Raw genomic sequence first — 25,893 nt, 5'->3', positions numbered from 1 at the left:
GTGCAATAGCCGTGCAGGCATCACGATCTCCAACGGCCACAACATTATTACGTCGAGAACTCGAGCGAAACAAGCTTAGGCATCACATTGCAAATTGCTGGCGCCATATCTACACTGTTCGCGCGCGAGCCTACTACCCTTGCTGCTGCTGCTGCTGCGCTAGAAATCGTCGTCGATGACGAAGCTGGATGGCACGATCAGAGACGACGACACCATGAACGCCGTCTCGACGCCGGCGGAGCCGAGACCGTCGTCGTCGAAGTCGACCAAGACGTCCTCGGCTAGAAGCATTGGCGTTGTCGGCGGCGGCGGCGCTTCCGTCCGCCTCGGCACCACGAAGCTCGGCTGCACCGCGTTCTTGACGTGCACGGTGGTGTCGGCGGCGCCGCACTGCTGCTGTGTCGCCGCCGCCGGCTGCATGCAGCGCCGGAACACCGCGGCGAGCGCGAACTGTTCGCCGCCCGCGCCCACGCCCGCCGCCGCGCACGGCGCCGACGCCCTGCCTCCCGCGGCCGCCCGCGCCATGACGTGCCGCAGGTTCCTGCTCAGCCTGGCCCTCGCCGGGGCGGCGGCCGCGTCGCCGCCGCGCGCGACGAAGTTGGTGCGCGCGTGCTCCCCGCGCAGCACGCGGGCGGCCTCGTCGTAGGAGCGCGCCGCCTCCTCGGCTGTGTCGAACGTGCCGAGCCACAGGCGCACCCGCTGCGCCGAGTCCTTGATCTCGGCGACCCACCGCCCCGACGGCCGCTGTCGAACACCCACGAAGCGGCGACCGCGGCGCGCCTTCGCCGCGACGACGCCACCGGTGGCCGTGGCCATCCTGCCGCTCTCCTGTGCCGCCATGAGCTCGCTTCTGATCCTGAACTGGATATATATATATAGCACGTGTCACTTGGAATTAGCTCGAACACTTAGCTAGATCAAGCACTGTCCTGACTCCTGAGTTGATACGAGCTACTATCTTTTCCAAATTTCATGAGTATATATACACTTGGAGAGAAGAACATGTAAGCCAACTGCTGACTTCAAAATCATCTATAGTCAATATAATAGTCAATTCATACAATAGTTACCTATAAACATATATTACACTATTAATAGATAGTCGCACTTGTCATACACACATTGTGTCTTCGAGTTCGTGCTGCAGCTGGCTACAGATCTGTAGGCCGCTCCTTTTATTTCTCTTTTTTTATCTTCTTGATATGTATTTATAGCTAGTTTATAGTGTGCTATTGTAACTCCTCTGACAGCTACACCAAAAGAGTTGGAAGGCATCTAGTACTTGCTAAATCTTCTCTGATCCCTCTGTCTTTTCTCTAGTTGTTTTCTGCATGACGCCTTGTTCGAAGCTACTAGCTCCTGGTCGGATTGGAGTGACATGGACATGCTACAATTCTTGGTCAGCTAACCTCTTGCAATTATTGGCCATCGATTTGGATTAATCTGCTCAAATCATTTTCTCCCTATCCATATGATTGCACACTCGTGTTCTTCAGTTTTTGTTTTAGCACCAACCTCACTGTGCTTGTGAAGTCAGATCTTGTCATCTTGCCGTGCTAGATGCTCCATGAGGACTTGAAAAAGAAAAAACTTGGTCGTTTTTGCGTCAGATTAGCCTTATGATGATCCATCAATTGCAGGCTCGTCATCCTCTGAATTCCTACGTGTTTGTTGCCATCTGTCGCTCGACGTCGCGCTGCCAAGTGTGCGGCAAATGCTAAATGGTACCACAAAAATTCACAAAAGAATAATCGAGATAACAAATACGGTCGTCGACATCAATTTCGAAATGGGGAAGAAAAAAATAATCCATACCAATTACGATGAGATCATGGAGAATATATACTCGTTACCAGCACTGGCCGTATACTGCGTATTGCAGGAAATGCAGAGTAGTATAATCTCCCGTAAGCCTTGATTAGCACTAAACATTCCATGGCGAGAAAGATGTTTTTTGGTGCCTTGTTCGAGGTCGCGATCATGGCTGCTGCCGACGAATGCAGACGAGTGAATTATGCATAATGAAATGTATATCTGGCTCCATGCTAGACTAGCTGGAAGATCGAGCCAAAAAGATGAGACAAACGAGTAATCATGCAATACAGGTATTTCTATCCATCAGTGTATATCATCGCATGAAGTAAATTATATTACAAGTTGCTACATGTTTGGCTGTATCTGCTAAGTTGCAAACACTGAAATGTGAACTTAAGATGGGATTGCAAATGGGCTAGCTTCAGATGCAGATGATGGAGACCTCTGAATTTTCAGCTTCAGCTCTCTGAATTATTTGTGCTGTTTGCTCTGCTGAATCACAGAGTAATTGGGTTTTGCTTGATGGGCTGGCCCAGTTAGATCGTAAATTGGAAGCCCAGGATCTGCAAAGTCAGCCAATTGGGCCGATGGAGAACAGTTCAGGATAGCCTTCAACGCGTTTCGTCAGTGTTGACAACGTGAACACATTTGGTTTCAAGAAACGGTCCAAGAAGGTACTCTGACGTCATGGCGTTCTCGTCAGCTCTGACGAATACACTGTATCATCCATTTCAGTGACCGTTGACATCTGCATTCATGGAAGAAGGGGGCATGTAGGTTTTGACCCGAGAAAATATTGACTTTTTAGAAGTGCCAGGAGCAATGTCAACCCCTGTATTTTAATGGTTGTTGAACTCCAAATAAATGAATGAATTATCTGGTTGGTCAAAGGCGTGCGTTTTCCCTGAATGTCAAGGCGTCAACAATTCGTCACGCCCACTTTAGAGAGCCAGAAACTCCTCCTGCCTGTTCAACTGAAACAGGAGGCAAAGGCAACCCCGGATTTACAATTTGTTGACTACCTGTTTGAACACTCTTACGTCAGAGCTGATCTCAAATGGAGTCAATTTTATACTCCCTCCGTCCCAAAAAAGACAAACTCTGGTTTCCGTGTCCAACGTTTGACCGTCTGTCTTATTTAAAAAAATTATGAAAAAAATTAAAAAGACAAGTCACGCATAAAATATTAATCATGTTTTATCATCTAACAATAATGAAAATACAATTTATAAAAAAATTCATATAAGACGGACAGTCAAAATTGGACACGAAAACCCAGTGTTTACCTTTTTTTTTTAGGACGGAGGGAGTATAGTTTTGGCCTTCCGTTGTTGTTTTGATGGGAAAAATTATACTCCCTCCATTCCAAAATATAAGGCATAACCACCCCTAACCCAAAAAACAAGAAATAATTATTATCATCTTGTAGTTTGGATCATCCTAATAAATATAATGCATGCATCCAATAGAATTAGAGAACATGAGAGTGGAGGATTTAAAAAAATAATAATTTAATAGAGAATAGATCATAGTTAATTGCCTACATGCATGCATGTCTTATATTATGTTATGGAACATCTAAATAAAAAAGTGGTTGTGCCTTATATTATGGAATGGAGGGAGTAGTAGGTTGTTCGTTGACTTCTATGTTTATGGTCGCTTAATTGGTTAATGTACAATAGTAGACTATTAGCCAGTTGAAAACATATTTTAATGAGATAAAAGATAAGAGAGAAGAGCAGCGGGCTATAGATCTGTAGCCAGCTGCATTGCGGACTCCAAGACGCAATGTGTATGACAGGTGTGACCATATATTAATAGTATAGTAAGCAACTATTATATAAATTGTCTATAAGATTGGTTATAGTTGAATTGGAGCTAGTAATGGGCTATACTATTAAATTAAACTTGCTCTTAGCAAAGAGCTAGGAGGTGTTTACATCCCATTCCAAATTTTTTCACCCTGTTATATCAAACGTATGAACATCTGCATGGAGTATTAAAAATAGACTAAAAAATAATTAATTGCACAGATTGCGACTAATTTGCGGGACGAATCTTTTAAGCCCAATTACTCCATGATTTGACAATGTGGTGCTACAGTAAACATTTGCTAATGACGAATTAATTAGGCTTAATAAATTTATCTCGCGGTTTACTGACGGATTATGTAATTAGTTTTTTTATTAGTACCAAATACCCTATGCGACACCTTATATAATATCTGATGTGACACGCCAAAACTTTACACCCCTAATCTAAACACACCCTAAGCAGATGGGCTGAAATTACTTTGGTCTCCAAATTAAGTTCGTGCTGTTCAGCCCAGCTGCCTGCTTATAAAGCTTCCGCTGACAACGGAAAAAGTACACCCAAGGTCCCTCAACTTGTCATCGAGATACAAAATCGTCCCCCAATCACAAAACCAGATACCGGGCATCCCTTAACTATCAAAACCATTCGCTTTAGGTCCCTCGGTGGTTTTGACCCTGGTTTTGTCCGACGTGGCGGCCGAGTCAGCGTGGGACCCACGTAGGCCCCACATGCCAGAGTGCCACATCATCTATCCCTTCCTCTTCTCTCGGTTTTCTCCTGGGCAGGCTGACCGGCGTGTTGGGGAGGAAGTCGATGGGGCGAGACGGGAGAGGAAGAGGATCGGAGGCGGTGGCCGGCGACCAGCGATGTGGCGGTGGCGACGGCGGCGGTGGCGGCCACGCAGGAGAAGGTGGGTCGGCGGAGCGGGCAGGTGACGACCATCATCTCCGAGCAGTTCCCGCCGGACGTCGACGCCAACATCGCCACGTTCTGCGTCGACTCCGACGTCGTCTCGCTCAACGGGAGGGAGGCGCTGTAGGCGGACGCCGAGGTGGGGCGCGACGGCCGAGTCCACGCCGTCATCCACTGCTCCGCGTCAACCTCCACCACGGGTGGCGGCGCGGCATGCTCCAGCGTGTCCCGGGCGTACGGCGCGTCCAACACCATGACGCCGCACGCTTCCAACCTCACCGGCGTGGAGATCTACTCGCTGGTGGAGATGAAGTGGAAGGAGAGGAGCGGCACGGTGAAGACGGCGACGATGGCGAAGCGGCGCGGCGGCTGGGGAAACGACGCGACGAGGATGGTGGCGGGCGAGCAGGAGAGGCAGGCCTCACAGGTGCTTGGTGAGGGTGCTCGTCGGCATCCCGGTCTTGATCCAGATCTTCGTCTGCGAGGCGGCGAAGACGTTGTCCAGGAGGACTGCCGTCGGCAGCGGCGGCACCGCCGCTACGCTGGGTCTAGCGGGCTACCTCGCCTCGCCGCCACCGCCAAGCCAACGAGCTCGCCGCCTTCCCGCGCCTCCGCCGGTTGCGCGTGTGGCTCCAGTTCCGCCGCCGCGGTCGCCCGCCGCTCCTCCTCGTCGGCGAGCATGGAGAGGAGGCTGATGCCGCCGCCTTGCTCCTCCTCGTCGGCGAGCACGGAGAGCCGCCCGCCGCCGCCGCCTTGCTCCCCCTGCTGCCGCCGCCGCCTTCCTTCCCACCCGTCGGCCGGCGCCGCCGTCCTGCCCGTTGCCCTAGAGAGAAGAAGAGAGAGAGAGAAGAGGAAGGGAGAGAAGAGGGGAAAGAAAGATGAGGCTGACCTGGACAGGCTGACATTGGGGCCCACGTGGGTCCCACGCTGACTCAGCAGCCACGTAGGATAAAACCGGGATCAAAACCGCAGAGGGACCTGTTGTGACCGGTTTTGTATAGTTAAGAGACCCCGCATATCTGGTTTTGCTGTTCGAGGATGTTTTTTAATCCCGATGATAAGTTGAGGGACCTTCGGTGTACTTTTTCCGCTGACAACAGATCTTAGGTACACGGAAGGCAATCACACATGATAAGAATTTCTGCGTTGATCAGACGAATTTCAGATAAACTACTGAGCTCTTTGCTCACTACACCCTCCGACCTACAACACTTGTTATTCTAAATAGTTTAACATAGATTAAAATCTGAGAAAAAAATATTATAATAACCTGACTGAATAATATATGGTTGAAAGTGAAATAGTGGTTAAGTTTACAACAAAGAGAATTTTAAATGGGATATAACTAATGAGACAAATAGTATTCTAAATAAACTATTTTAAGATAAATTTTAAATTAAAAAATATTACTAGTTTGGGACGGAGGGAGTACTAGTAGTGCTCAGGGTTCGAAATTCCGGAACGAAATTTCGGTCATTTCGGATCCCTCCGATACGATATTATTTCGGCCATAATTTCTAATTTTTTTTAACTTTTTTCATGAATTTTGGTAATATTTGTTTAAACTCAATTAAATTTTATTTAAAATTTTGGAAATTTCAGTATTTCGGTGAGATCCAATCAAATCGGCTAAATCGAAAGGTTTAACCCTGTAGTGCTATCTTAGCCGTGGTGCAAAGCCATCGTGCGAGCATGTAACCAGGTGATTTTCCGATGCCATTTTCTGTGAGGAGAGGATGCAGTTCAGAGTGGACATCGCTTTCCTGGAATGCTCTCTGCTGGTTTTGCTGCGAGTGCGAGTGCAAGGGCGGTCGATGCGAATATATACTCGATCGCCGTCGTTTCCTTTCTTTAATCGATACTCGCCGTGTGATTTGCGACAGTGACATCAAGGCTTAAGCTGTTAAGCAACGGGCTGTCGGGCTCCATCGGAATTAGCTGTAACATCTCGGATCACAGCTTAACCGGTTATTGTTTTTTTCCTTTGATAGGCTCCGGACTATGATGGAAATCTGCACGTTTTGGTGATTAAGAGACGAGACGAAGTGAACAAGTGACAAACTGAAGTAACCCGGAGGCGCCGTGGATCGTTCACCAATATACACCATCTCACCCCCTTTTGGAACGAAGGGTAGAATATAATGATACATTGGAATTTTAGTAAGAACTTTAACTTTTTTAGAAAATTTTCTTTTAAGTATTTCTTTCTCATTCTATTTCTTCTATTTCTATGTTTTTCCTACGGTTTGGTTTAATCAAACGACCATTCGTATGTTTTTTAATCATGTGTTACATTTCTGTGTTGTACACTACTATTACTGTTAAAGTTATATGTTTTTCTGCTTATCTTTTTTTTCCTATTCCACGTTTCAAGGAGCCATTTAAGGAAATTTGACGTGAGGTCCATACCTATCAGAATTTGACACCAGGTCTCTATCTCCTTAAAATTTTGTGATTTTCCTACGAATCTATACAGAATTTATTTTTTGTGCTTTTGCAATCATCTAGTTTTCACTTGAACGGAATTCTAGTGTTTTGTTCCGTAAGTGCTAATATAAGCTCTCAATCCGTTCCAGAAAAGCCCTAAAATGTTTGTTTTCAAGTGACAATATAAGCTCCCAATGTTTGCTTGAGTATGCAACTAAATCAACACTCGGTCAGCACAAGTGCCACTTCTTTAATACACAGTACAGTAGCCAACAGCTTGTATTAGCCACTTTGTGAATACTAGGTTATTGCGTAAACAAAGAGCCGTCGGAGTGGAACAAGATTACCGCCGAAAAGCCATCACCGATCGATTAAACAAAAGATTGCCCAACCCTGATCGAAAGTTAATTTATTCCTCCAAGGAAACCATCAGCAATCTTATCTTCCAAACCCAATATAATACTACCATGATATACTAGTAGAGATGACACAATACCTCCCCCTTTATACCTCCCCACTTCTTATCCAGCTAGCTCCCACAAGATAAGCATAAGTTGTATCCTGCTCACAAGTAAAACAAAAACTGAAACAGAAACATGTTTTACATGCTGAGTGCTCCTCCAGACTCCCCGGGGGGCCGAAGCCAAAGCCAGCTAAGCTGCAGCGTGAAGCAGCAGCTGGACATGACCTCCACCCAACAAATTACTCCTAACCAGCATCAATCCGCAGAATTACTAGTTTACAAAGTCGGAATCGCAAGGTGAGAGCCACTTGACAGCCAGCAGATAACCCCAACCCCAATCCCAACCCCAACCCCAACCCCCCAAAAAAAGCGTGTGCCCGGCGCCGTGAACGGATAAGACCTGGACGTCACCGCCAGCGAGCGTCGCCATCCCATCCCCACTAGCCCGACCGCGACCGTGCGACCGGCCGTTCGTTTAACGAGGAAAAGACCGCCTTTTGGCGTTAAAACCCGCGCGACTTTTCGCCGTGACGCGACGTGCGGGGGGGGAAGCATCTGCGCGTTGCTCTCCCACAAGTTGGGCGAGCCGCAAGTTGTGTGGGGGAATTGATTGCAAAAAGTAGCGTTTTGTCCGGGAGCAAAGGCTGCGGCGCACAAGTGGGCGAGGCGAGGCGAGGTGCGACGCATTCGCGGAGCACGCGGTGTTGTGGTGAGGTGCATGGTATGCAGCTTCCCTGATGCTGCGGCGGCCGCTTTTCGCGATACCGGGGGTTGGTTTGGGGTTTGGCCCGCGGTTTTTGGGTCTCGCGGCTCCTCTCATCACTCCCGTCGTTGTCGCTGGGTGGGGATGGGGGTTCCTGTGGAACGGGAAGCTGGTTGTTTCACCGTTGCTTTGCTTGTGTTTGAATGGCTGGTTTGATGATGAGGTGATTGATGCTGCTAGTGCTAGGTGCGTGAAAACGTCGCCCACGTTTTCTAAAACCGGATGGTCACCGAATACCACTTCCGGATGGTCTCCACGACGATCGTGCTCTCGCCGCTCGATTACTTGTGAGAAGAGAACCGCTGAAATTTGGAGGGGTTTTATTGAGAATTTGAATTGAGGTTTGAATTTCCTTTAAACTTTGACCGGGATACCGAATTAGGATGTTTAAACTTGTAGCATTTCTAGTGAGATACTATACGTAGTAGTACTTCAAATTTTAAATCATGTTTTGTGTTTGGGCCGCTAGAAATGGAACCATGTGTCAAAAATGTGTCATACCAATAATTTAGTAGCTTGAATAGTAGATATGCTGGTTTTGGTTCGAAAGCCAAATCATTGGCATTCTCCGTGTTTAACTTGGTACTTTCTAGATTATAATTAAGGTTTTGGCTTCTTATTTGGTATTAAACCAGATATTATTTTACTTCGCTAAAGAATTGGTTGTCAAAATTTACCTAGGTTTTAGGTTATAGTACTTACAATTTTTTTTGATGAGGTATCAAACTAAACAAGCTCGAATCCTGACTTCCAGGCGAAAAATGACAAAGTCAAGTTTCTATATCCGGTAGACCAGCGTGGCAAAGGCATCACAAAACATCTGCAGAATCATAACCAAACCCGTGAGTCGACGTCAGCTTGCCCAGCAAAAACGTCACAAATGACGAGCTGAATTATGGAGATCCACGGACACCCATGCTCCCACGTGCCATAGATCACTAAGCTTAACTGATGAAGCATTCCAATTTATATACTCAACACAAATCAATCTCGCGTTCCACTGGATTGGTATGAAGCCCCGGGAGTAAGATTATCTTAATGCAACCGACCACCATAAATCCCCCCAAAAACACAAGCTAAAGTTCCCTTGTGCCTCACTGAACCAAAGCATCCAAATTGGCAAAGGCCGCCTCTTTCTTTAATTAACCAAGAAGGCAAAGCAAAAGAGGCAACACAACACAACACAGTTGCGATCAGAGGAAGCAAAAAGGCAAGCTAGACTGGTCCAAATCCAACCCAATTAAACCAAAAAAAAAAAAGAGAGTCCAATAAAGAAATCACCCTGTCACTCTCGAAGTCCCACTGTTTCTTAGCCAGATTCATCCCCCCAAATCCAGCCTGTGTCCTCTCACTCGCCGCTGCGCGCCACCACCTATAAATACGAGGCCCCAAAACCGCTCTTCTCCCATCGCCATTACCACACTCGAGCAGAGCAGAGCAGAGCAAATACAGTTCAGGAATCAGGAGCAAGCAGAAACACACACACAAATCCGAAGATGTGCGGGATCAAGCAGGAGATGAGCGGCGAGTCGTCGGGGTCGCCGTGCAGCTCGGCGTCGGCGGAGCGGCAGCACCAGACGGTGTGGACGGCGCCGCCGAAGAGGCCGGCGGGGCGGACCAAGTTCAGGGAGACGAGGCACCCGGTGTTCCGCGGCGTGCGGCGGAGGGGCAATGCCGGGAGGTGGGTGTGCGAGGTGCGGGTGCCCGGGCGGCGCGGCTGCAGGCTCTGGCTCGGCACGTTCGACACCGCCGAGGGCGCGGCGCGCGCGCACGACGCCGCCATGCTCGCCATCAACGCCGGCGGCGGCGGCGGCGGGGGAGCATGCTGCCTCAACTTCGCCGACTCCGCGTGGCTCCTCGCCGTGCCGCGCTCCTACCGCACCCTCGCCGACGTCCGCCACGCCGTCGCCGAGGCCGTCGAGGACTTCTTCCGGCGCCGCCTCGCCGACGACGCGCTGTCCGCCACGTCGTCGTCCTCGACGACGCCGTCCACCCCACGCACCGACGACGACGAGGAGTCCGCCGCCACCGACGGCGACGAGTCCTCCTCCCCGGCCAGCGACCTGGCGTTCGAACTGGACGTCCTGAGTGACATGGGCTGGGACCTGTACTACGCGAGCTTGGCGCAGGGGATGCTCATGGAGCCACCATCGGCGGCGCTCGGCGACGACGGTGACGCCATCCTCGCCGACGTCCCACTCTGGAGCTACTAGAGCTCAATCAACTGTACAATTTTGCCTCTTTTTTCTCTCTTTTCTGGCTTCCGATGCCAAAATTTTGGTACTGTACGGACACTACTTTCGGTAATGTGATGGAACAAGTTGCAAAACACAGAGCATCTTCATTTGAGTCATTGACTTCCCAAAATAGTACTGTAGATTTTTTTTTTTTAGCATCTGCGAGCCGTCCTCGTGTAGAAACAGTTTCTTGACAGTATTGTTTCTGCACGAGAACTACAGTGATGAGAGATTGGATGGTACAGTACTTAGGTTACAGTGTTAACGACAGTGAAAAAAAACCTGGTTTTGTCAATGATGTTCGTACTGGGTAACCTATGCATTCGAGTGCAATTGACCGTGGATCTCTCTCAAGCAATTTCACTTGAAAAGATTTGTTCTGGTTTTGGCCACACCTTTTGGTGAATGCTCCCGCAATGCAATCCCTGTACTGTACATTACAGGTCAAACACTAAAAAAATGAACCGGGTCAAAGTCAAAAGCCCCAGCTCTAGATAACTTGCTTTGCCAATGATTTCTTGCTACTTGTATTTGGTTTGACCTGCGGTGCCTGCCTTAACTCCGTAAACTTTGTACAGGCTTCACCTTTCAACGGTCCTGGCAAAATTCAATCAAATAAAAAAGCCCTCAACATGTCCCAGTGGGTCATTCACTTGTATTCCCACAAGTTCGCAAAGCTATTTATTTACCTTTTGACTCTTGGCACTATCCAAACTGCCCCCCTTTGTTACCTGAGCTCTCCAAAAATTTAGGGGGTGAACTCACACCGGAGCACCAGGGCCACAATCCCACACCAATTTTTGCAACTTGTTGAGGAAACAGAAAATGACACATCTCAATACGTCACGAACACATCGATTTATTTACTACGGTACAGAGCACGGTGAGCAAGCAGGAAGCAACTAGCGGCTTAGCTTAGCTGTAGCCACCCGTTTGCAGCGCAACAAAGGAAAAAAAAAAACATCGCTGCTCTCCCAGATCGAAGGCGAAGGAAGCTGCCCTCGTTGCCGCAGAAAATATCGCAAGTATTCGCGGTGTTCGCCTCCCTGAAACCCCGAAGGGCCAAGCAGGCAGAAACCGGCCGCAGGTGGGCGCCAACACGCACGCGCCGCTGCTGCTGCGGCGTGAGGCTACGGATGGGGGATATTCTTCTCGTGGTGGTGTGTGGCCGCGTCGCTGTCGCGTGCGGTGCGGGAGCGCGACGGCATGCGGAAACTGGTTGCGGATGCGGGTCCCGGGGGATTGGGGATTTGGGGGGGAAAGAAAGGGGGGTGGAATCGGGCGGGCGCAACTGCGGCGCTGGATACGGCTAACGGAACGGCTGTCGCTGGTTTTCTCTTTTCCGGGGGTTGTGGCGCACCTGGTATGGGGAAATCTTTCTTTTCAGGGTTTGGAGCATGTGTGGTATTTTAGTTTAGGGGTATAGTAGTACTGTGTCCCGTTTGTTTGGAAGTTGGAACTGTTGGGCGACTGTGTCAGCTCATGTGGAAAGGGTGTGGAGTGCAGTGGAATGGCCCCATCGTTTCGCTTATTCGTGGAACAAGCGAAATGACATTTACAAACAAAAAATAATTTGTGAATAAAACTTTTTATATATGTGTTTTTATTTATCTAAAAGCAAAGTCTGAAAAATAAGCTTCGATGAAAAAACTTTAAAATCAGCTTTAAATTTAAAATTGGAAATTAAAATTTTGTCTGATAAGTATAAATATAAGCGAAAAGATGAGGTTCTTCATGCCGAAGTAGTAGCTTTTGGCTGGGATGAAACCGGCGAATTGTTTTATCTACATGGTGGCTTATAAGCAATAAGAAAATAGCGTGTGAATAAATCTTTAACATATGTCTCTAGTTATATAAGTCCACGATGTAACCCTAAAATTAGCAGATTTAAAATTAATTTTTGCAACGGTTTAGAAGCTGCAAAACAAACGATGAAGCTTATAGACTACTCCTACGGTTAAGTTTTATGCCGCATGATTTCAAATATAGACTGCTGTAAATGGAAACTCCCCTGAGCAATTTGGATATTTTTCATCTGAATTATCAAATAAAACTGCTATAAAATTTAGGAAGAGGACGGCGCGAAGCTACATGAAACGAGGGGAATACTTAGAAACCCAATCTAGAAATTTTGTTACATATAATTTATTTATTTTCATTATATGTGTATCCCTCAATCTAAACTTAAACGCCCACATCACTAAACTCTGACAAAAACAAAATAAAATAAGCTAGTGGCATTTTCTCCATTTTGTTATAGCAGGCCATGAAGCAAACTGGTAATGCAGTTACCGGGACTTCTAGAAAGTAAAAAAGAAATAAACCTCATTGATAATCATATTTTTAAAATCTTAATAACAACAAAAAGGAAAAGCAGCGGGTGGGGTGTATAGGAGTACAGTTGTAGAGTCACCGACGGTTGGCGGGACTTCTAGAAAATAAAAAATGAATTTCAACGATAGTTATGTTCGATTTTTAGAATAGCAATAAAAATAAAGATTAGGCGGCGGATGGACCGTAGAGGAGTACAGTGGCAGTGTTCGACGGGACTTATAAAAATTATAAAAAATAAAACCCAACAAGTCAATAAACTCTAAAAACTACATGGTCCAATTTTTAAAGGTTCGAAACTTCTAAAAAGTAAAAAATAAAACCAATGATAACCATGTTCGATTTTAACAGAATTTTGCTAAAACCGATCGATTTTCACGGAACCGCTAGGTCTCGGTTTATGAAAACCAGTCGGTATTAGCCGATTTCCATACGGTGCTAACTGAAATTCATCGTTTTTACTGGTTTTTGGTCAGGTCTGTGTTTACCTCGAATTCGAAAAGGTAAACCCTGCTCACAGGTTCGTATATCAATATCTCTGGCTCCTCCGAGCATGGTCATACTACAAATTTAACAAGAATTTTGATTCTTTTCGTGGTTGCAAACAGAAAATATCGCTATACATGTCTCCAAGAGCCGAGCAGGTGGGCCCCTAACCATCACCCCTACTACGTCACCAAGCTTAGCACCAAAGCAGCAGCAGCAGCGTCCCCTTTTCCCCAACACTGAAAGCCCCACACGCCCGCCCAAGGAAACCATAGTTTAACCCCCAAATATTGTTGTCACCAGCTGTTCTCCTCTCCCATGGCTTCCCCGCGTCCCAACCCTCGCCGCCCAAATGCATACCTATATATATACTCCTCGCGCCGCCGAGCTCGAGCACTCTCACTCTGCAAGCGCGACGCGTTCTCACTCGCTCGGACAAGCTCCTCCATCTCTCGATCGCTCACGAGCAGCAATGGACATGGCCGGCCACGAGGTGAACTCCAGCTCGTCGTCGTCGGGGGCGGAGTCGTCATCGTCCTCGTCGGGGCGGCAGCAGTACAAGAAGCGGCCCGCGGGGCGCACCAAGTTCAGGGAGACGCGGCACCCGGTGTACCGCGGCGTGCGGCGCCGCGGCGGGGCGGGGCGGTGGGTGTGCGAGGTGCGCGTCCCGGGGAAGCGCGGCGCGCGCCTGTGGCTCGGCACGTACGTCACCGCCGAGGCCGCGGCGCGCGCGCACGACGCCGCCATGATCGCGCTCCGCGGCGGCGCCGGCGGAGGCGGCGCGGCGTGCCTCAACTTCCAGGACTCCGCGTGGCTGCTCGCCGTCCCGCCCGCCGCGCCGTCCGACCTGGCCGGCGTCCGCCGCGCGGCCACCGAGGCCGTCGCGGGCTTCCTCCAGCGCAACAAGACCACGAACGGCGCCTCCGTCGCGGAGGCCATGGACGAGGCCACCTCCGGCGTGTCCGCGCCGCCGCCGCTGGCCAACAATGCCGGCTCGTCGGAGACGCCCGGACCTTCATCGATCGACGGAACGGCTGACACGGCGGCGGGGGCGGCGCTGGACATGTTCGAGCTCGACTTCTTCGGCGAAATGGACTACGACACGTACTACGCGAGCCTGGCGGAGGGGCTTCTCATGGAGCCGCCGCCGCCGGCGACCGCACTCTGGGACAACGGCGACGAAGGCGCTGACATCGCGCTCTGGAGCTACTGAGCTCTGACACTGTCTCCAGTTGACCGTACTCTGTTTTTGACTCTGTAACGAATTGGTACTTTTGGTAGCATGTTGAATTGTTGATTAGTTAAACACTTTCAGAGCTCAGTTTTCACTAACGATATGGCCACATGACCCTTGTTGTTTATAGTCTTTACCAGTGTTCCCAATTTCGCTCAAATTTCGAAGCTCCCCCAAATTCCGTGTCGAATTTAGCGATATTTACAAAATTCGACATCTCGCTAGGCTCGCATTTCAACCCAAAACAAGGTTACCAGCCCTCCAAAATCTTACTACATATTTTCCGGATCAAACGACTACGAATTACAAATCACACCTCGACAGATAACAATATACAAGTAATTGGATACTGATCTGATCTCTTGACCGTGGATATAAATCACGTGGCAATTTCTTCAAAACATATAAAATATCTTTTCATCAGAGAAAAGGAGAATACATGGCTATCCTAACCTAGGAAAAATGTATAGTAGGGGAAAATGGCATGGCAATGCTAGAGAACAGTGGTCAGTGGATGTAGGCTGTGTTCGCCATTCATGGTTGGGAACCGGAATAGAACGTATGAAAAACGGAGCGGTTCATTAGCGCATGATTAATTAAGTAATAGTTATTTTTTTAGAAAAAAGGATTAATTTGATTTTTTAAACAACTTTTGTATATAAATTTTTTTTTAAAAAAATACACCGTTTAGTAGTTTGAAAAATATACGTGCGGAAAACGAGAGAGATAGGTTGGAAAAAAGGGTACCGAACACAGCCGTAAACGTTATGTGAAAAGATGCCGAGGAAACAAGGCATCGTTCGTTCAGTCGTTGGTTTGTGGCGGCCAACTAGAAGAAGAATCGGGCAGGTAACTTTCACGCAAGCGCTAGCTGATCCAGTCCAACTCTCTCCGAATGACGAGTAAATCCAGAAGATGTGGCCGTCCTTCCGACTCGGTCTCGGTCACGGTGGTGTGGTGGTCATGGGGCCCTGCTGCCTGCTGGCTCAAAAAGGCACGGGATCTTTGAATCTTCTCACTTCTTCCAGCTATCGTAATCCTTCTAGGCGAGATGAGATGGGATGAGCTATCGCTTCACTGGGTAGTGGTGAACTGGTAATTGACTGATGGTGCGTGTGATGGACCGGTCACCGGTGTCCGGTGTGGTAGTGGTTGTACTACTATCTTGTTACAAGTCCAACAAATTACTCGTGCTAATTCGACTTCAGTATCAAAGTTGTCCTTCTAGTAACAAAAGGAACCTACTTATTACTTTCTAAACGAGGAAAATATAACTTTGACTACTTGATTATTATGTTATATATTTTAGTAATATGAATTTGGCTTGAAGGATGTGTTTGATTCTTTATTAGGTTTGTTTGTTTTGGGGATAGGGAGAGTATGTTTCTCTATTTTTTTTATATCCAATTTATCGTCGGTTGTTGCAAAGGCGAAATTTTTAACGATTAACGGAACATTCGATTATGCAAGAAACTATTTTTAACAACAACTATCATAAAAGTTAATAAGTGGCGGTACAAACAGTCGTTACACATCTTGGGGTATGAGAGAATCATTTCGAGTGGCGTACGGTCTGTTTTGGATTGAAACCAAAACATACGATACCAAGGCCCTGTTTTGTTCCAAAAAAAATATTTTCTAAAAACATCAAATCAAATCTTTAAACACATGTATGAAGTATTAAATATAGATAAATTAAAAAACTAAAAACTAATTACACAGTTAGGGGGGAGATCACGAGATGAATCTTTTGAGCCTAATTAGTCTATGATTAGCCATAAGTGCTACAGTAACTCACATTTGTTAATGACGGATTAATTAGGCTCAAAAGATCCATCTTGCGGTTTCCAAAGCGAGTTATGAAATTAGTTTTTTATTCGTTTCCAAAAACCTCTTCCGACATCCGGTCAAATATCCGATACGCGACACCCAAAAAATTTCTTTACGTGAACTAAACAGGCCATAATATTTTGATAGCAGTGGCGGATCCAGAAAGAAATAGGACTAGATAGAGTTACAGTCCCCCCTCCCATCTACATATGGTAAAAAAAATTTAGTGGGGTCTTCATGGGGCTCTTATAGTCTTCACGCCAGTAGGGAGGGCTTGAGACCCCGCCGCCCTCATGCTGGATCCGTCCCTGTTTGATAGCTTGAATAATAGACATGGTAATTTTGGTCTGAAGCCAGATTATCAGCATTGCCAATATCTAATTTAGAAATTTCTAAATTCTAATCAATTTTTTGGCTTCTAATTGGTATTAAATCAAACACAACATTATTCTATCAAAGAATTGACGGTGCCATATATTTTTTTTATCACAACCAATATTTGGTAATGTGCTAAACTAAACATGTCCTACGTCTTGTAAAGTGAAGTTGACCGGAGTATCACTAGTTCTACTTGAGACATATTAGTACAAAAAGTATTCTTCTGGGAGGAGTAAAACTGCAAAGGCAAACTTAGGCTGAGTTTGACAAAGGGGAGATAGAGAAGATTAGAAAGATACGCAAAACGAGGTGAGCCATTAGCGCATAATTAATTAAGTATTAACTATTTTAAATTTCAAAAATGGACTAATATGATTTTTTAAAGCAACTTTCCTATAAAAATTTTTTGAAAAAAACACACCGTTTAATAGTTTGGGAAGCGTGCGCGCGGAAAACGGAACAAACTATCTCGCAATCTCACGGTGACCAACGCAGCCTTAGAGTATCTCCTACTACGACACTCATGGCATCTTTGACTAAAACTGAGAGTGTGAAATGAAGTTGATCGGAGTAACACTCGTGCAGTCTCACCTTGGAGCAAGTATTCTTTCGAGAGAAGTAAAGCCAAACCATACACCTCACCTTACCACGGCACTACCCCCATGAACCCCATCTAGAATGTTTTCCCTCGTCAAGTTAGAGAGCCCTGTCAACCGAGAGACCAAAACCGTTGCCAAATCCCCCCAAAACCCTGCAGAAACAGCCCCAAAAACCCAACAGAAACCACAGAAAACGCCGTGAAGCTGCCTGCAAGCTGGAGTAGCAGCAGCAGCAGCGGGCAGTGAGACTGAAGACAGCGAGAGTGTGAGCTGCCACGCGGGCCCACCACCGCACCCGCACGCTGTCCCCTTTCCATCTCCAGCTATCCCCGCGTGCGCCTCGCACCGAGTAACGACCACCACTTACCTATAAATATTCTCCATCTCCAACTCCAAGTCTCCAACCTCAGCTCAGCTCAAGCTCGCCGGCGAAGTGAACCAGAGAGAGTCATCCATGGAGGTGGAGGAGGCGGTGTACAGGACGGTGTGGTCGGAGCCGCCGAAGAGGCCGGCGGGGAGGACCAAGTTCAGGGAGACGAGGCACCCGGTGTACCGCGGCGTGCGGCGGCGCGGGGGGCGGCCGGGCGCGGCGGGGAGGTGGGTGTGCGAGGTGCGGGTGCCCGGGGCGCGCGGCTCCAGGCTGTGGCTCGGCACGTTCGCCACCGCCGAGGCGGCGGCGCGCGCGCACGACGCCGCCGCGCTGGCGCTCCGCGGCAGGGCCGCCTGCCTCAACTTCGCCGACTCCGCGTGGCGGATGCCGCCCGTCCCCGCGTCCGCCGCGCTCGCCGGCGCGAGGGGGGTCAGGGACGCCGTCGCCGTGGCCGTCGAGGCGTTCCAGCGCCAGTCGGCCGCGCCGTCGTCTCCGGCGGAGACCTTCGCCGACGATGGCGACGAAGAAGAAGACAACAAGGACGTGTTGCCGGTGGCGGCGGCGGAGGTGTTCGACGCGGGGGCGTTCGAGCTCGACGACGGGTTCAGGTTCGGCGGGATGGACGCCGGGTCGTACTACGCGAGCTTGGCGCAGGGGCTGCTCGTCGAGCCGCCGGCCGCCGGAGCGTGGTGGGAGGACGGCGAGCTCGCCGGCTCCGACATGCCGCTCTGGAGCTACTAATCAAAATCTCGCACTGAAAAGTGTGGACAAATTTTGATTCTCCAGAAATTGGGGGAAAAAAGAGAACAGAGTATTGGTGAATTTAGAACAGAGTAGGCAATGAGACTGAGGATGAATGGCAATTTTTGTAATTTTGGAATGTGCCAGATTTCTCCCTTCTTTTGTGATTCCATCTGAATTTGAATGTGCAGTCAATGAATTCCTGTAAATTTACTTCTCCTCTCCAAAGAGCTATTTTGGTCAAGTTCTTCTCTGATTTTATGGATTTTGGATTTACGTTTGCACGCTTCTTGAGCTAATGATTCGTACGAAAATTTTCTATGTGAAGTTATCTTGGAATATACTTTTCTAAAACAAAATTTCAACCTCGTACTCCCCCTAATTAAAATATAAGGATTTTCTGACAAGCTTGTATTTTAAAACGAAAAGAATAGTAGTTGATTCATTCGTTTACATCTTTAAATAGCTATAAAAATAGATTATCCATAATTCCGTCAATTTCAACTGTCTCAAACGGGGCAAAAGTCCTCCTGAACCAACTGCAATTTTACCTGTAAGCTAAACTAGAAGACTAAATCAGTTCACACCAATGCAGAGACACTCTTAACAAGTTTCAGCAAATTCCATTTCACCACTATGGTGTCAGTAATCTAGGTGTAAAATCTTTGCACCATTGCTCTGTCCCAATTTTATTAACGATCGTCTCTGAACAAAGAGCACAACAGAGGATAAATTAACCTGAAGCAGACTCCAGAAAGAGAGAAAAAAAAAACTGAACACCAAACACCCTGGGACCAAACGGAACCATCAAAATCCAGAGACGAAAAGTCGATGCGTGTAGCGACGTTCTCCACTTTCTTCCAGCTGCAGTGAGGAAGCTCGCACTGTCGCGGCTTCGCAAGTCAAGTTGCATCGCGCCCAACGCTGCAAAAGAAGAAGAAGAAGAAGAAGAAAAAGGAAAAAAACATCTTCGTCTCTCTCACTGACAGACTCTCTTCTCCTTTCACACCCGATTTCATCCACTAGACCAACATGATTTAGAAAAAAAAAAAAAACGACTCGTTCAACGTGACACACAGTTGCATACACGTGCAACTTGCGAGCCGCTGCTACTTGTGTTGTGGCAGGAGAAAGCAACTCTCTCAACTTGAACTTCGCCAGTTGATCCACTGCAAGTCTGAACTGATGATAAGTTGGCTGAATCATTATCATGGTCTGATTCTGAATTTCTGATCCATTCCCATGGTTCAAGAAATCAGGATCAATCATTCCTCATCACCTACTCCCCTCTTGCTGAAAAGGCGATGTTTGTAGTACTCTACGGAGTACTCTTTTCAGGTTGACATCAGGGCAGGTCAGAACTCTGAAAATACTGGGTCCAACAGTATCAGATATTAAGTACACACACAAGTATAAGATTGTATATACGTTCAAGGTCAACTCCTTGTGAGGAAGGGCATAAATCTTCGTTGCAAAAAACTGTCCACATTTTTCACCTTTTTGGTGATGAACTCTTCACATTTCATCGCCGTAGACAGAATTGACCCTTGTGTAGAGCTGACACTGTTGGTCCAAAGGAAGCACTGTAGCTGGTACAGCTCATTTCAGGTCCAATTCTTCCATGCTACGCAAGCAGTGATGCGATATGGCATGAAATATACATGGTTGCAGCAGATACAAGATTCAACCCCCAAAACACTGTTTCTCATCAGCTACAAGACATGCATGTTCCCTGTACAAAAACCGGGCCACGCAATGTACATCCATTGGCCGAAAGAAATGTTACTGGAACATGTACAACAGTAGCAGCAGGACTACTAGGAAGACAGAAGGGAGACCAATTGTCAGTCAGTCGAAGAGGAGGCGTCGTCGGACAGACTTGGGCAAGTTCTTGCTGAGGTCCACATCGGAGGATTTTCTTGAGCCGTCCTTCCCTGAGTCGCCACTCAGCCCTTTCTTGGAGCGGTAGAACTCCTTGATGCTAAGCTGAACTCCACTAGGCCTTGGACCTTTTGGTGTTTCGAAACCTGCCACGTTGAGCTTGGATTTCCGTGCTCTTGACTTTGCTTCTTTCAGCCTCTGCATGAATTCGTTGCATTTGTGTCAACCACAGTCAGCAAAAGTTTTCTTTTAAACAAATAGATGCTGATATGTCATATATAAATCATATACTATAAGCAATTTAACTTGATTGAACTATATGATACCACATTAGAAAGAAACATGACAATTCAAGCCTCAGCAGTAACTGACAAAAGCACCAACAAAGTGAACCTAGCATTTTTAAAACAGGGCCATTGAACACAGTGCAATTATCTTTATGATTCATGATTCATCTTTCTATTTCAGTAACTGACTGATGTGTCCTGGAAGTATCATGCATATTTTAAATTATCTGAAGAAAGCAACCAATGCATACCTGTTCTTCCTGAAATCTTTGTGCTTCATCAGGAAATGCAGCATTCACTAGCTCAATGTCTTCATCAGTTAATAAAAAGCAATCTTTATCATCATCCAGTACTTGTGGAACATCTGGCTCATCTAGCAGTTCAGTAGTTTCGGAAATCATTGTAGGCTCCTCCTCCTCTTCATCTACTACCTCATCATCTCCATCCAATACCTCCACCTTATCATTCTTCCCCTCCAATTCTGTCTGCTTGCTAGGTGAATCATTGGATATCATACTACGAGTGACTCTCTCCCACTTGACCAAGTAATATGGGTGACCATATCTTATCTTAATCCGTTGGATTGAATGAAATTTATATTGATCATAAAGAAGAAATGATTTAGATTGAGATGAAGCCATTTCGCGTAAATATATGGTTGATAGCATAGGAAGCATCCGCTGACGAATATACGCTGGCTCCCAGTTCTGCTTGAAAGATAAGAAGTAAACCAAAATCTCCATATCAGGTTTATTCCATGTAAGCAATGGAACACCATTTTCTGCAAATTGAACATAGAGGTAAATACCAGATACCAATGCAAGCAAATACAGTATTGTAGAGTAAAATGAGACAAGATATAGATGGCCAAAGCAGTCCCCATTCTAAAATAACGGCGTCAGTAAGAAATATTGAAAGAAGTGTTATTGGGAAAAAGAATACCATTATCCAAATTGTCATCACTCAAGTACAAGTTAATGATATCCTCATTTGGAAAGTTAGTCTCAGCAGCTATCCTTTTACAGACCTTGATTTGCCAGTTTTCATTTCTTCTCTGCACCTTCAGATCACGTGCCTAATATTCATCTCAAAAAAGATATTATTAATATGTTGAGAATTATGCTCCATGAAACACTGAAGTATACAAGAATATACACAACATAAAGCCTCATTATGTGGTTTAAAAGATGACATCAGAAACATTGACAAACAGGGTATGATTATTGCTGAGAATATGATAATTGTTACAAAAGGCAGTTATCAAATAAATTTGTCATACGTAAACAGCAGTTTCTCGTACAAATTGCAGATTGTATATTAAGCGCACTAATATTTGGAATGCAGGCTGAAATAAATATATAGAAACTGACAGTTGAATACATAATTACAATATACTCTGGAACAAACAGCACTACCTTGTCACAACTAGGACATTCACATATGAATCCAGCTGGCTTCTCCACACAATTCTCTAATGAATCAACCAAGCAAAAGTTGCACCCATCCTTGATATGATTTTTCTTGTTGCCAGGGTGACCACAATGTGAGCAGTGCGGTGATCGTGCACGCGGTAGACTCTTTGTGGAGGGTGATGGGAGATCATCAATATTGGGCGCACTAACTCCTTCTATAAATGGATAGACCCCTTTACCAATTTCATATAATCTGGAGAAGTATAGAGACAATTAGCCAGAAAAATTCAACATTTTGCACTAAAAATAAACTAGGAGGACTAATAATGAAATCATTAAACATACTTAGCTAGAACATTATCTTCATCAAATAACTGCACAAACCGAAGTGCAGTCTCAGGACCAAAACCAGGCACACCATGCAAGTCATGGTCACTGCCAACAAGAAGTGCCATTGCTACCATTTGTTTCCTCTTTAGTCCAAGACCAGACTCAATGTCTGCCATGTTGTAGCACTCAAAAGGTTCCTGAAAAAAAATGGTGAACATCGTGATACCATATTACAGAATACAGAGAAAATGAAGCAAACAATTCAATCCAGTTACATATTTATGATAAACTGCTTACCTTACAATTCGATCGGAGAACCTTTATGACAGTCTTAGCCCCAAAGAGGAAAGCGTCACTGTCTGAAGTGATGCAAGCATCTACATGGCCTTGATTATTCAACTGAGCACAAAGAGCTTCACCTTCACCTTTTGCCCGCAGCACAGGCATTCCAAGATATTCAAGCAGTTCCTAAAATTATAAGATAAGGGGCATAATTAAATATGACCTTTACTACCATAGAAACCCCAGGCGACAGCAAGATCCCCAAAACACATAAACACGTGTACCTGCTCATCAGTAATCTAAGCAAAACTTGGGAGATGCTACTATGGAAAGTTTTCTTTTCTACCGACCCGCTTTGCGCCTTGACAAATTCCCGCCTTTTTATTTAGATAAGAGTAATTTCGAACATATTACTTCAGAGGCTTATAAACACCGTGTTGAATCATGCCTACGGTATTTAAGCGGCAATTTATTACATCGTACTTCGAACTGTCTTGTACGACCAAATTACACATCCTAAACTGACAAGGAAGGATCACAAGCACAGCCATGGCGCAGACACTCACCACGCAATCCTCCACGTATCGCGTGAACTTGGCATTCCTCGGTTGAACCGGCGCATCCGCACTGGCCTCCGCCTCCGTGCTCGGCAGCGCAGTGAGGTCCATTCCAGATCCTCTGAAGAATCGCGCGGCCCTCACCTGCGACTTGAGCGGCGACGGCTGGCCGTCCACCACGAACACAGGAAAAGCACCCATCTGCAACAGTTCCAGAGATAATCCATCACGTGAATCAAAATTCCGAGCCCAAATCGAGGAATCAAAACACATTGAACAGCATTAGCCCCCATGCCCCCAAGCATAGACCCCAACGGCGGTTGCACATCCAAGATTCAGTCTTGAAAACAGCACAGAACGTACATTTCCGCAATGCAGATTGTTCATAATCACATAAAACGCTAGAAATGTACTAAGAACAAGAAACCTTGGGGGAGATCAAGAAACGGAAGTGAAGCTACATACATGTCGCGGGGCGGAGGGGAAGGAAGGAAACCCTGGGGAGAGGGGAGGGGGTGGCTCACCTTGGAGAAGAGGGAGAGGGTGCGGAAGAAGAGGGTGCGGAGATGGGGAAGGCGCGCGTGCGGCGAGCGCGCCCGGATGGCGGCGCTGTGGGAGACGACCCAGAAGGAGAGGTCGACGGCGACGCGGCGGCCGCGGAGGTACCCCGCGCCCTCGTGCCGCGCGTACGGCTTGAGCAGGTCCCAGAAGCTTCCCCCCACCCCCATCTCTCTTCTTCCCCGGCGACGGCGGCGGCGGCGGCGGAGGGTTTAGGTCGGCCTCGTTTCGCCGGCGAAACCGCAGGGCTCGCGCGAGTTGGGTTGGGTCGGGTTGGGTCTCTGCAGGTGGGCCTCTCCGATATAATTTACTCGCTTATTATGTCTAGTGTTTTTTCCTTTTTTTTTTCCTTTTCCCTCTCTCCATTGCCTTTTTTATATGGGAGAATTGGAATTATTTTTTTACCGTTACAGGAGAAGAGATCAGGCTATCAGCAAAGCGTAGCCTCTGTTCGCGATCAGGAGTGCCAAGAGAAGGTTTTTTTTTTTGTCCTATAGAACAGGAAAGTTTTTTTTTCTTTTATTTTTCTTGAACGGATTGGAATAGGCTATCTGCTGATCTGTTGGTAGTATTTAAGATGTGCTTTGGGATTGCAAACAGTCTGGGTACCTTTTGGGTCTCTATTGTTCGCTTTTCAGTTAGCAACTTTCAAATTTTAATTTTTTAAAAATATTTTTTAGGGCTTTCTCATTGTAGTTTATTTTACGGTATTGGTTTTTAAATGACTACGGACACAAATATAAAAATATTATCTAAAACATATTTTTAAATTTTCTAATAAGTCGTTTTGTGCCTTATCAGCGTTTGGACTCTAATTAGGGAAGAAGTACCTAATAGGCTTCGGGCTAGGGTTAACATTATCGGTTGACCATTAAATTTTGAGCCCCATCGGTATCACGGTTTTTCATAAATTTCGAACGGTTTTCAATAAATTTTGACTGAATTTCGACCAAATCTATTGTTTAACCTTCGAAATTTCAATTGAAACTTAATTCCGAGCCATGTCGAAACGTCGAAATTTCACAGAATTCAACTGATTTTCGTCAGAATTGTGAACGCTGCTTTGGGCCTTATCTTTCTACTTATGTTTATACTTATCAGTCAAAATTTGAATTTTCGACTTTAAATTTGGAGTTGATTTTGGGTTTTTTCATCAAAGTTTATTTTTAGCCTTTACTTTTATATCGTTAAGAACACATATATAAAAGTTTTATTCACAAATTATTTTCCGTCTGCAAATATGCCATTGGGTCCATTCATGTTTGGACTTCTGAAAGAGGGGCGAATTCAAGAATCTGAATTGTTCAGATTTCAGGATGCGTGTGAAGCTGGTATCAAACTATACAACTGTGTTTTGCCAGGTTATGGCAGCTGGGCACGCACTCTACAATACCAGTTCGTTTCAAACTTGATAATGCGCAAGTGTCCTGAATTTCTTTGCATGCATGACTTCCATGATTCTTGTTCTAATTTAAAACTATAATTAATCTTCGTTCAAGACAAGAGTGTTAGGCTTGCTCTTAATTGTCTGTGTCACTCTATGCATACGCATCAAGAGGAAGCAGCTGACTTTTGTTGTTTCCACCCTAATCTACTATTTAGTGCTATGAACTACACATAAATTACAGATGTGTGGTGATGAGCTGTTGTTTTACTCTTTCAATTATCTATTTTAGTAAAAGAAAAAAATCAAAATAAACATAGGTTTTCTCTTCTTTTTTTTTTGAATAAGCTTTTCTTGTTTCCTTCTGCTACCACATAAACAGATACTAGGAATTTCAAGAGTAATGCACTACAGGTTTCCCAATCTTAAAGCAGGCATTCCTACAAAGACAAGTATATGATCCCTTAAATATACAAAATTAATTCCAGATTCATAAATAATAATAATAATAATAATAACAATAATAATAATAATAATAACACTAATAATAATAATAATAATAATAATAATAATAATAATAATAATAATAATAATAATAATAATAATATAAACAGTTATATGTAGCAGTATCTAACATGCCTCAATCATATAATAATAGGACAAAAGTCAGACTAGAGATTTACATTTTCTATGTGATTAGGGTCAATCAATAGAAAATTCAGATAAATATGAGGGCTGTAGAATGATATATTATTATCTGATGTCTAACTGTTCAAAAAAAAAAAAAGCACAACCGTGTTT

At 45.9% G+C, this 25,893-nt stretch overlaps 6 protein-coding genes across 6 annotated transcripts; 3 read left to right on the top strand and 3 right to left on the bottom strand.

The window, feature by feature from the left end:
* Nucleotides 1-159: 159 nt before the first annotated feature.
* LOC127783826 (ethylene-responsive transcription factor ERN1-like) lies at nucleotides 160-840 on the bottom strand. The gene has a single exon (XM_052310979.1). The coding sequence runs from the start codon at nucleotides 838-840 to the stop codon at nucleotides 160-162; it is 681 nt and encodes a 226-aa protein (XP_052166939.1).
* A 3,534-nt stretch (nucleotides 841-4,374) lies between these two features.
* On the bottom strand, nucleotides 4,375-4,797 carry LOC127784148 (uncharacterized). Its single transcript, XM_052311343.1, has one exon. It carries the CDS (start codon nucleotides 4,795-4,797, stop codon nucleotides 4,375-4,377), a length of 423 nt encoding a protein of 140 aa, XP_052167303.1.
* A 4,787-nt stretch (nucleotides 4,798-9,584) lies between these two features.
* Nucleotides 9,585-10,717, top strand: LOC127784174 (dehydration-responsive element-binding protein 1A). The gene has a single exon (XM_052311368.1). The coding sequence runs from the start codon at nucleotides 9,692-9,694 to the stop codon at nucleotides 10,406-10,408; it is 717 nt and encodes a 238-aa protein (XP_052167328.1). The 5' UTR covers nucleotides 9,585-9,691; the 3' UTR covers nucleotides 10,409-10,717.
* A 2,833-nt stretch (nucleotides 10,718-13,550) lies between these two features.
* LOC127784851 (dehydration-responsive element-binding protein 1H) lies at nucleotides 13,551-14,608 on the top strand. Its single transcript, XM_052312249.1, has one exon. The coding sequence runs from the start codon at nucleotides 13,602-13,604 to the stop codon at nucleotides 14,460-14,462; it is 861 nt and encodes a 286-aa protein (XP_052168209.1). The 5' UTR covers nucleotides 13,551-13,601; the 3' UTR covers nucleotides 14,463-14,608.
* Nucleotides 14,609-17,698: 3,090 nt separating this feature from the next.
* LOC127784785 (dehydration-responsive element-binding protein 1B) lies at nucleotides 17,699-18,691 on the top strand. Its single transcript, XM_052312155.1, has one exon. The coding sequence runs from the start codon at nucleotides 17,745-17,747 to the stop codon at nucleotides 18,399-18,401; it is 657 nt and encodes a 218-aa protein (XP_052168115.1). The 5' UTR covers nucleotides 17,699-17,744; the 3' UTR covers nucleotides 18,402-18,691.
* A 95-nt stretch (nucleotides 18,692-18,786) lies between these two features.
* LOC127784784 (flap endonuclease GEN-like 1) lies at nucleotides 18,787-24,017 on the bottom strand. Its single transcript, XM_052312154.1, has 8 exons — nucleotides 23,675-24,017; nucleotides 23,160-23,351; nucleotides 22,609-22,779; nucleotides 22,327-22,508; nucleotides 21,985-22,234; nucleotides 21,512-21,644; nucleotides 20,821-21,350; nucleotides 18,787-20,480 (listed from the first exon to the last, which is right to left on the bottom strand). The coding sequence occupies exons 1-8, from the start codon at nucleotides 23,876-23,878 to the stop codon at nucleotides 20,250-20,252; spliced, it is 1,893 nt and encodes a 630-aa protein (XP_052168114.1). The 5' UTR covers nucleotides 23,879-24,017; the 3' UTR covers nucleotides 18,787-20,249.
* Nucleotides 24,018-25,893: the final 1,876 nt, after the last annotated feature.

This window comes from Oryza glaberrima, chromosome 9, assembly GCF_000147395.1.
Source record: "Oryza glaberrima chromosome 9, OglaRS2, whole genome shotgun sequence".
Taxonomy (NCBI): domain Eukaryota; kingdom Viridiplantae; phylum Streptophyta; class Magnoliopsida; order Poales; family Poaceae; genus Oryza; species Oryza glaberrima.
The sequence above is the reverse complement of the archived record's forward strand: the minus strand, read 5'-3'. Positions and strand labels throughout refer to the sequence as shown.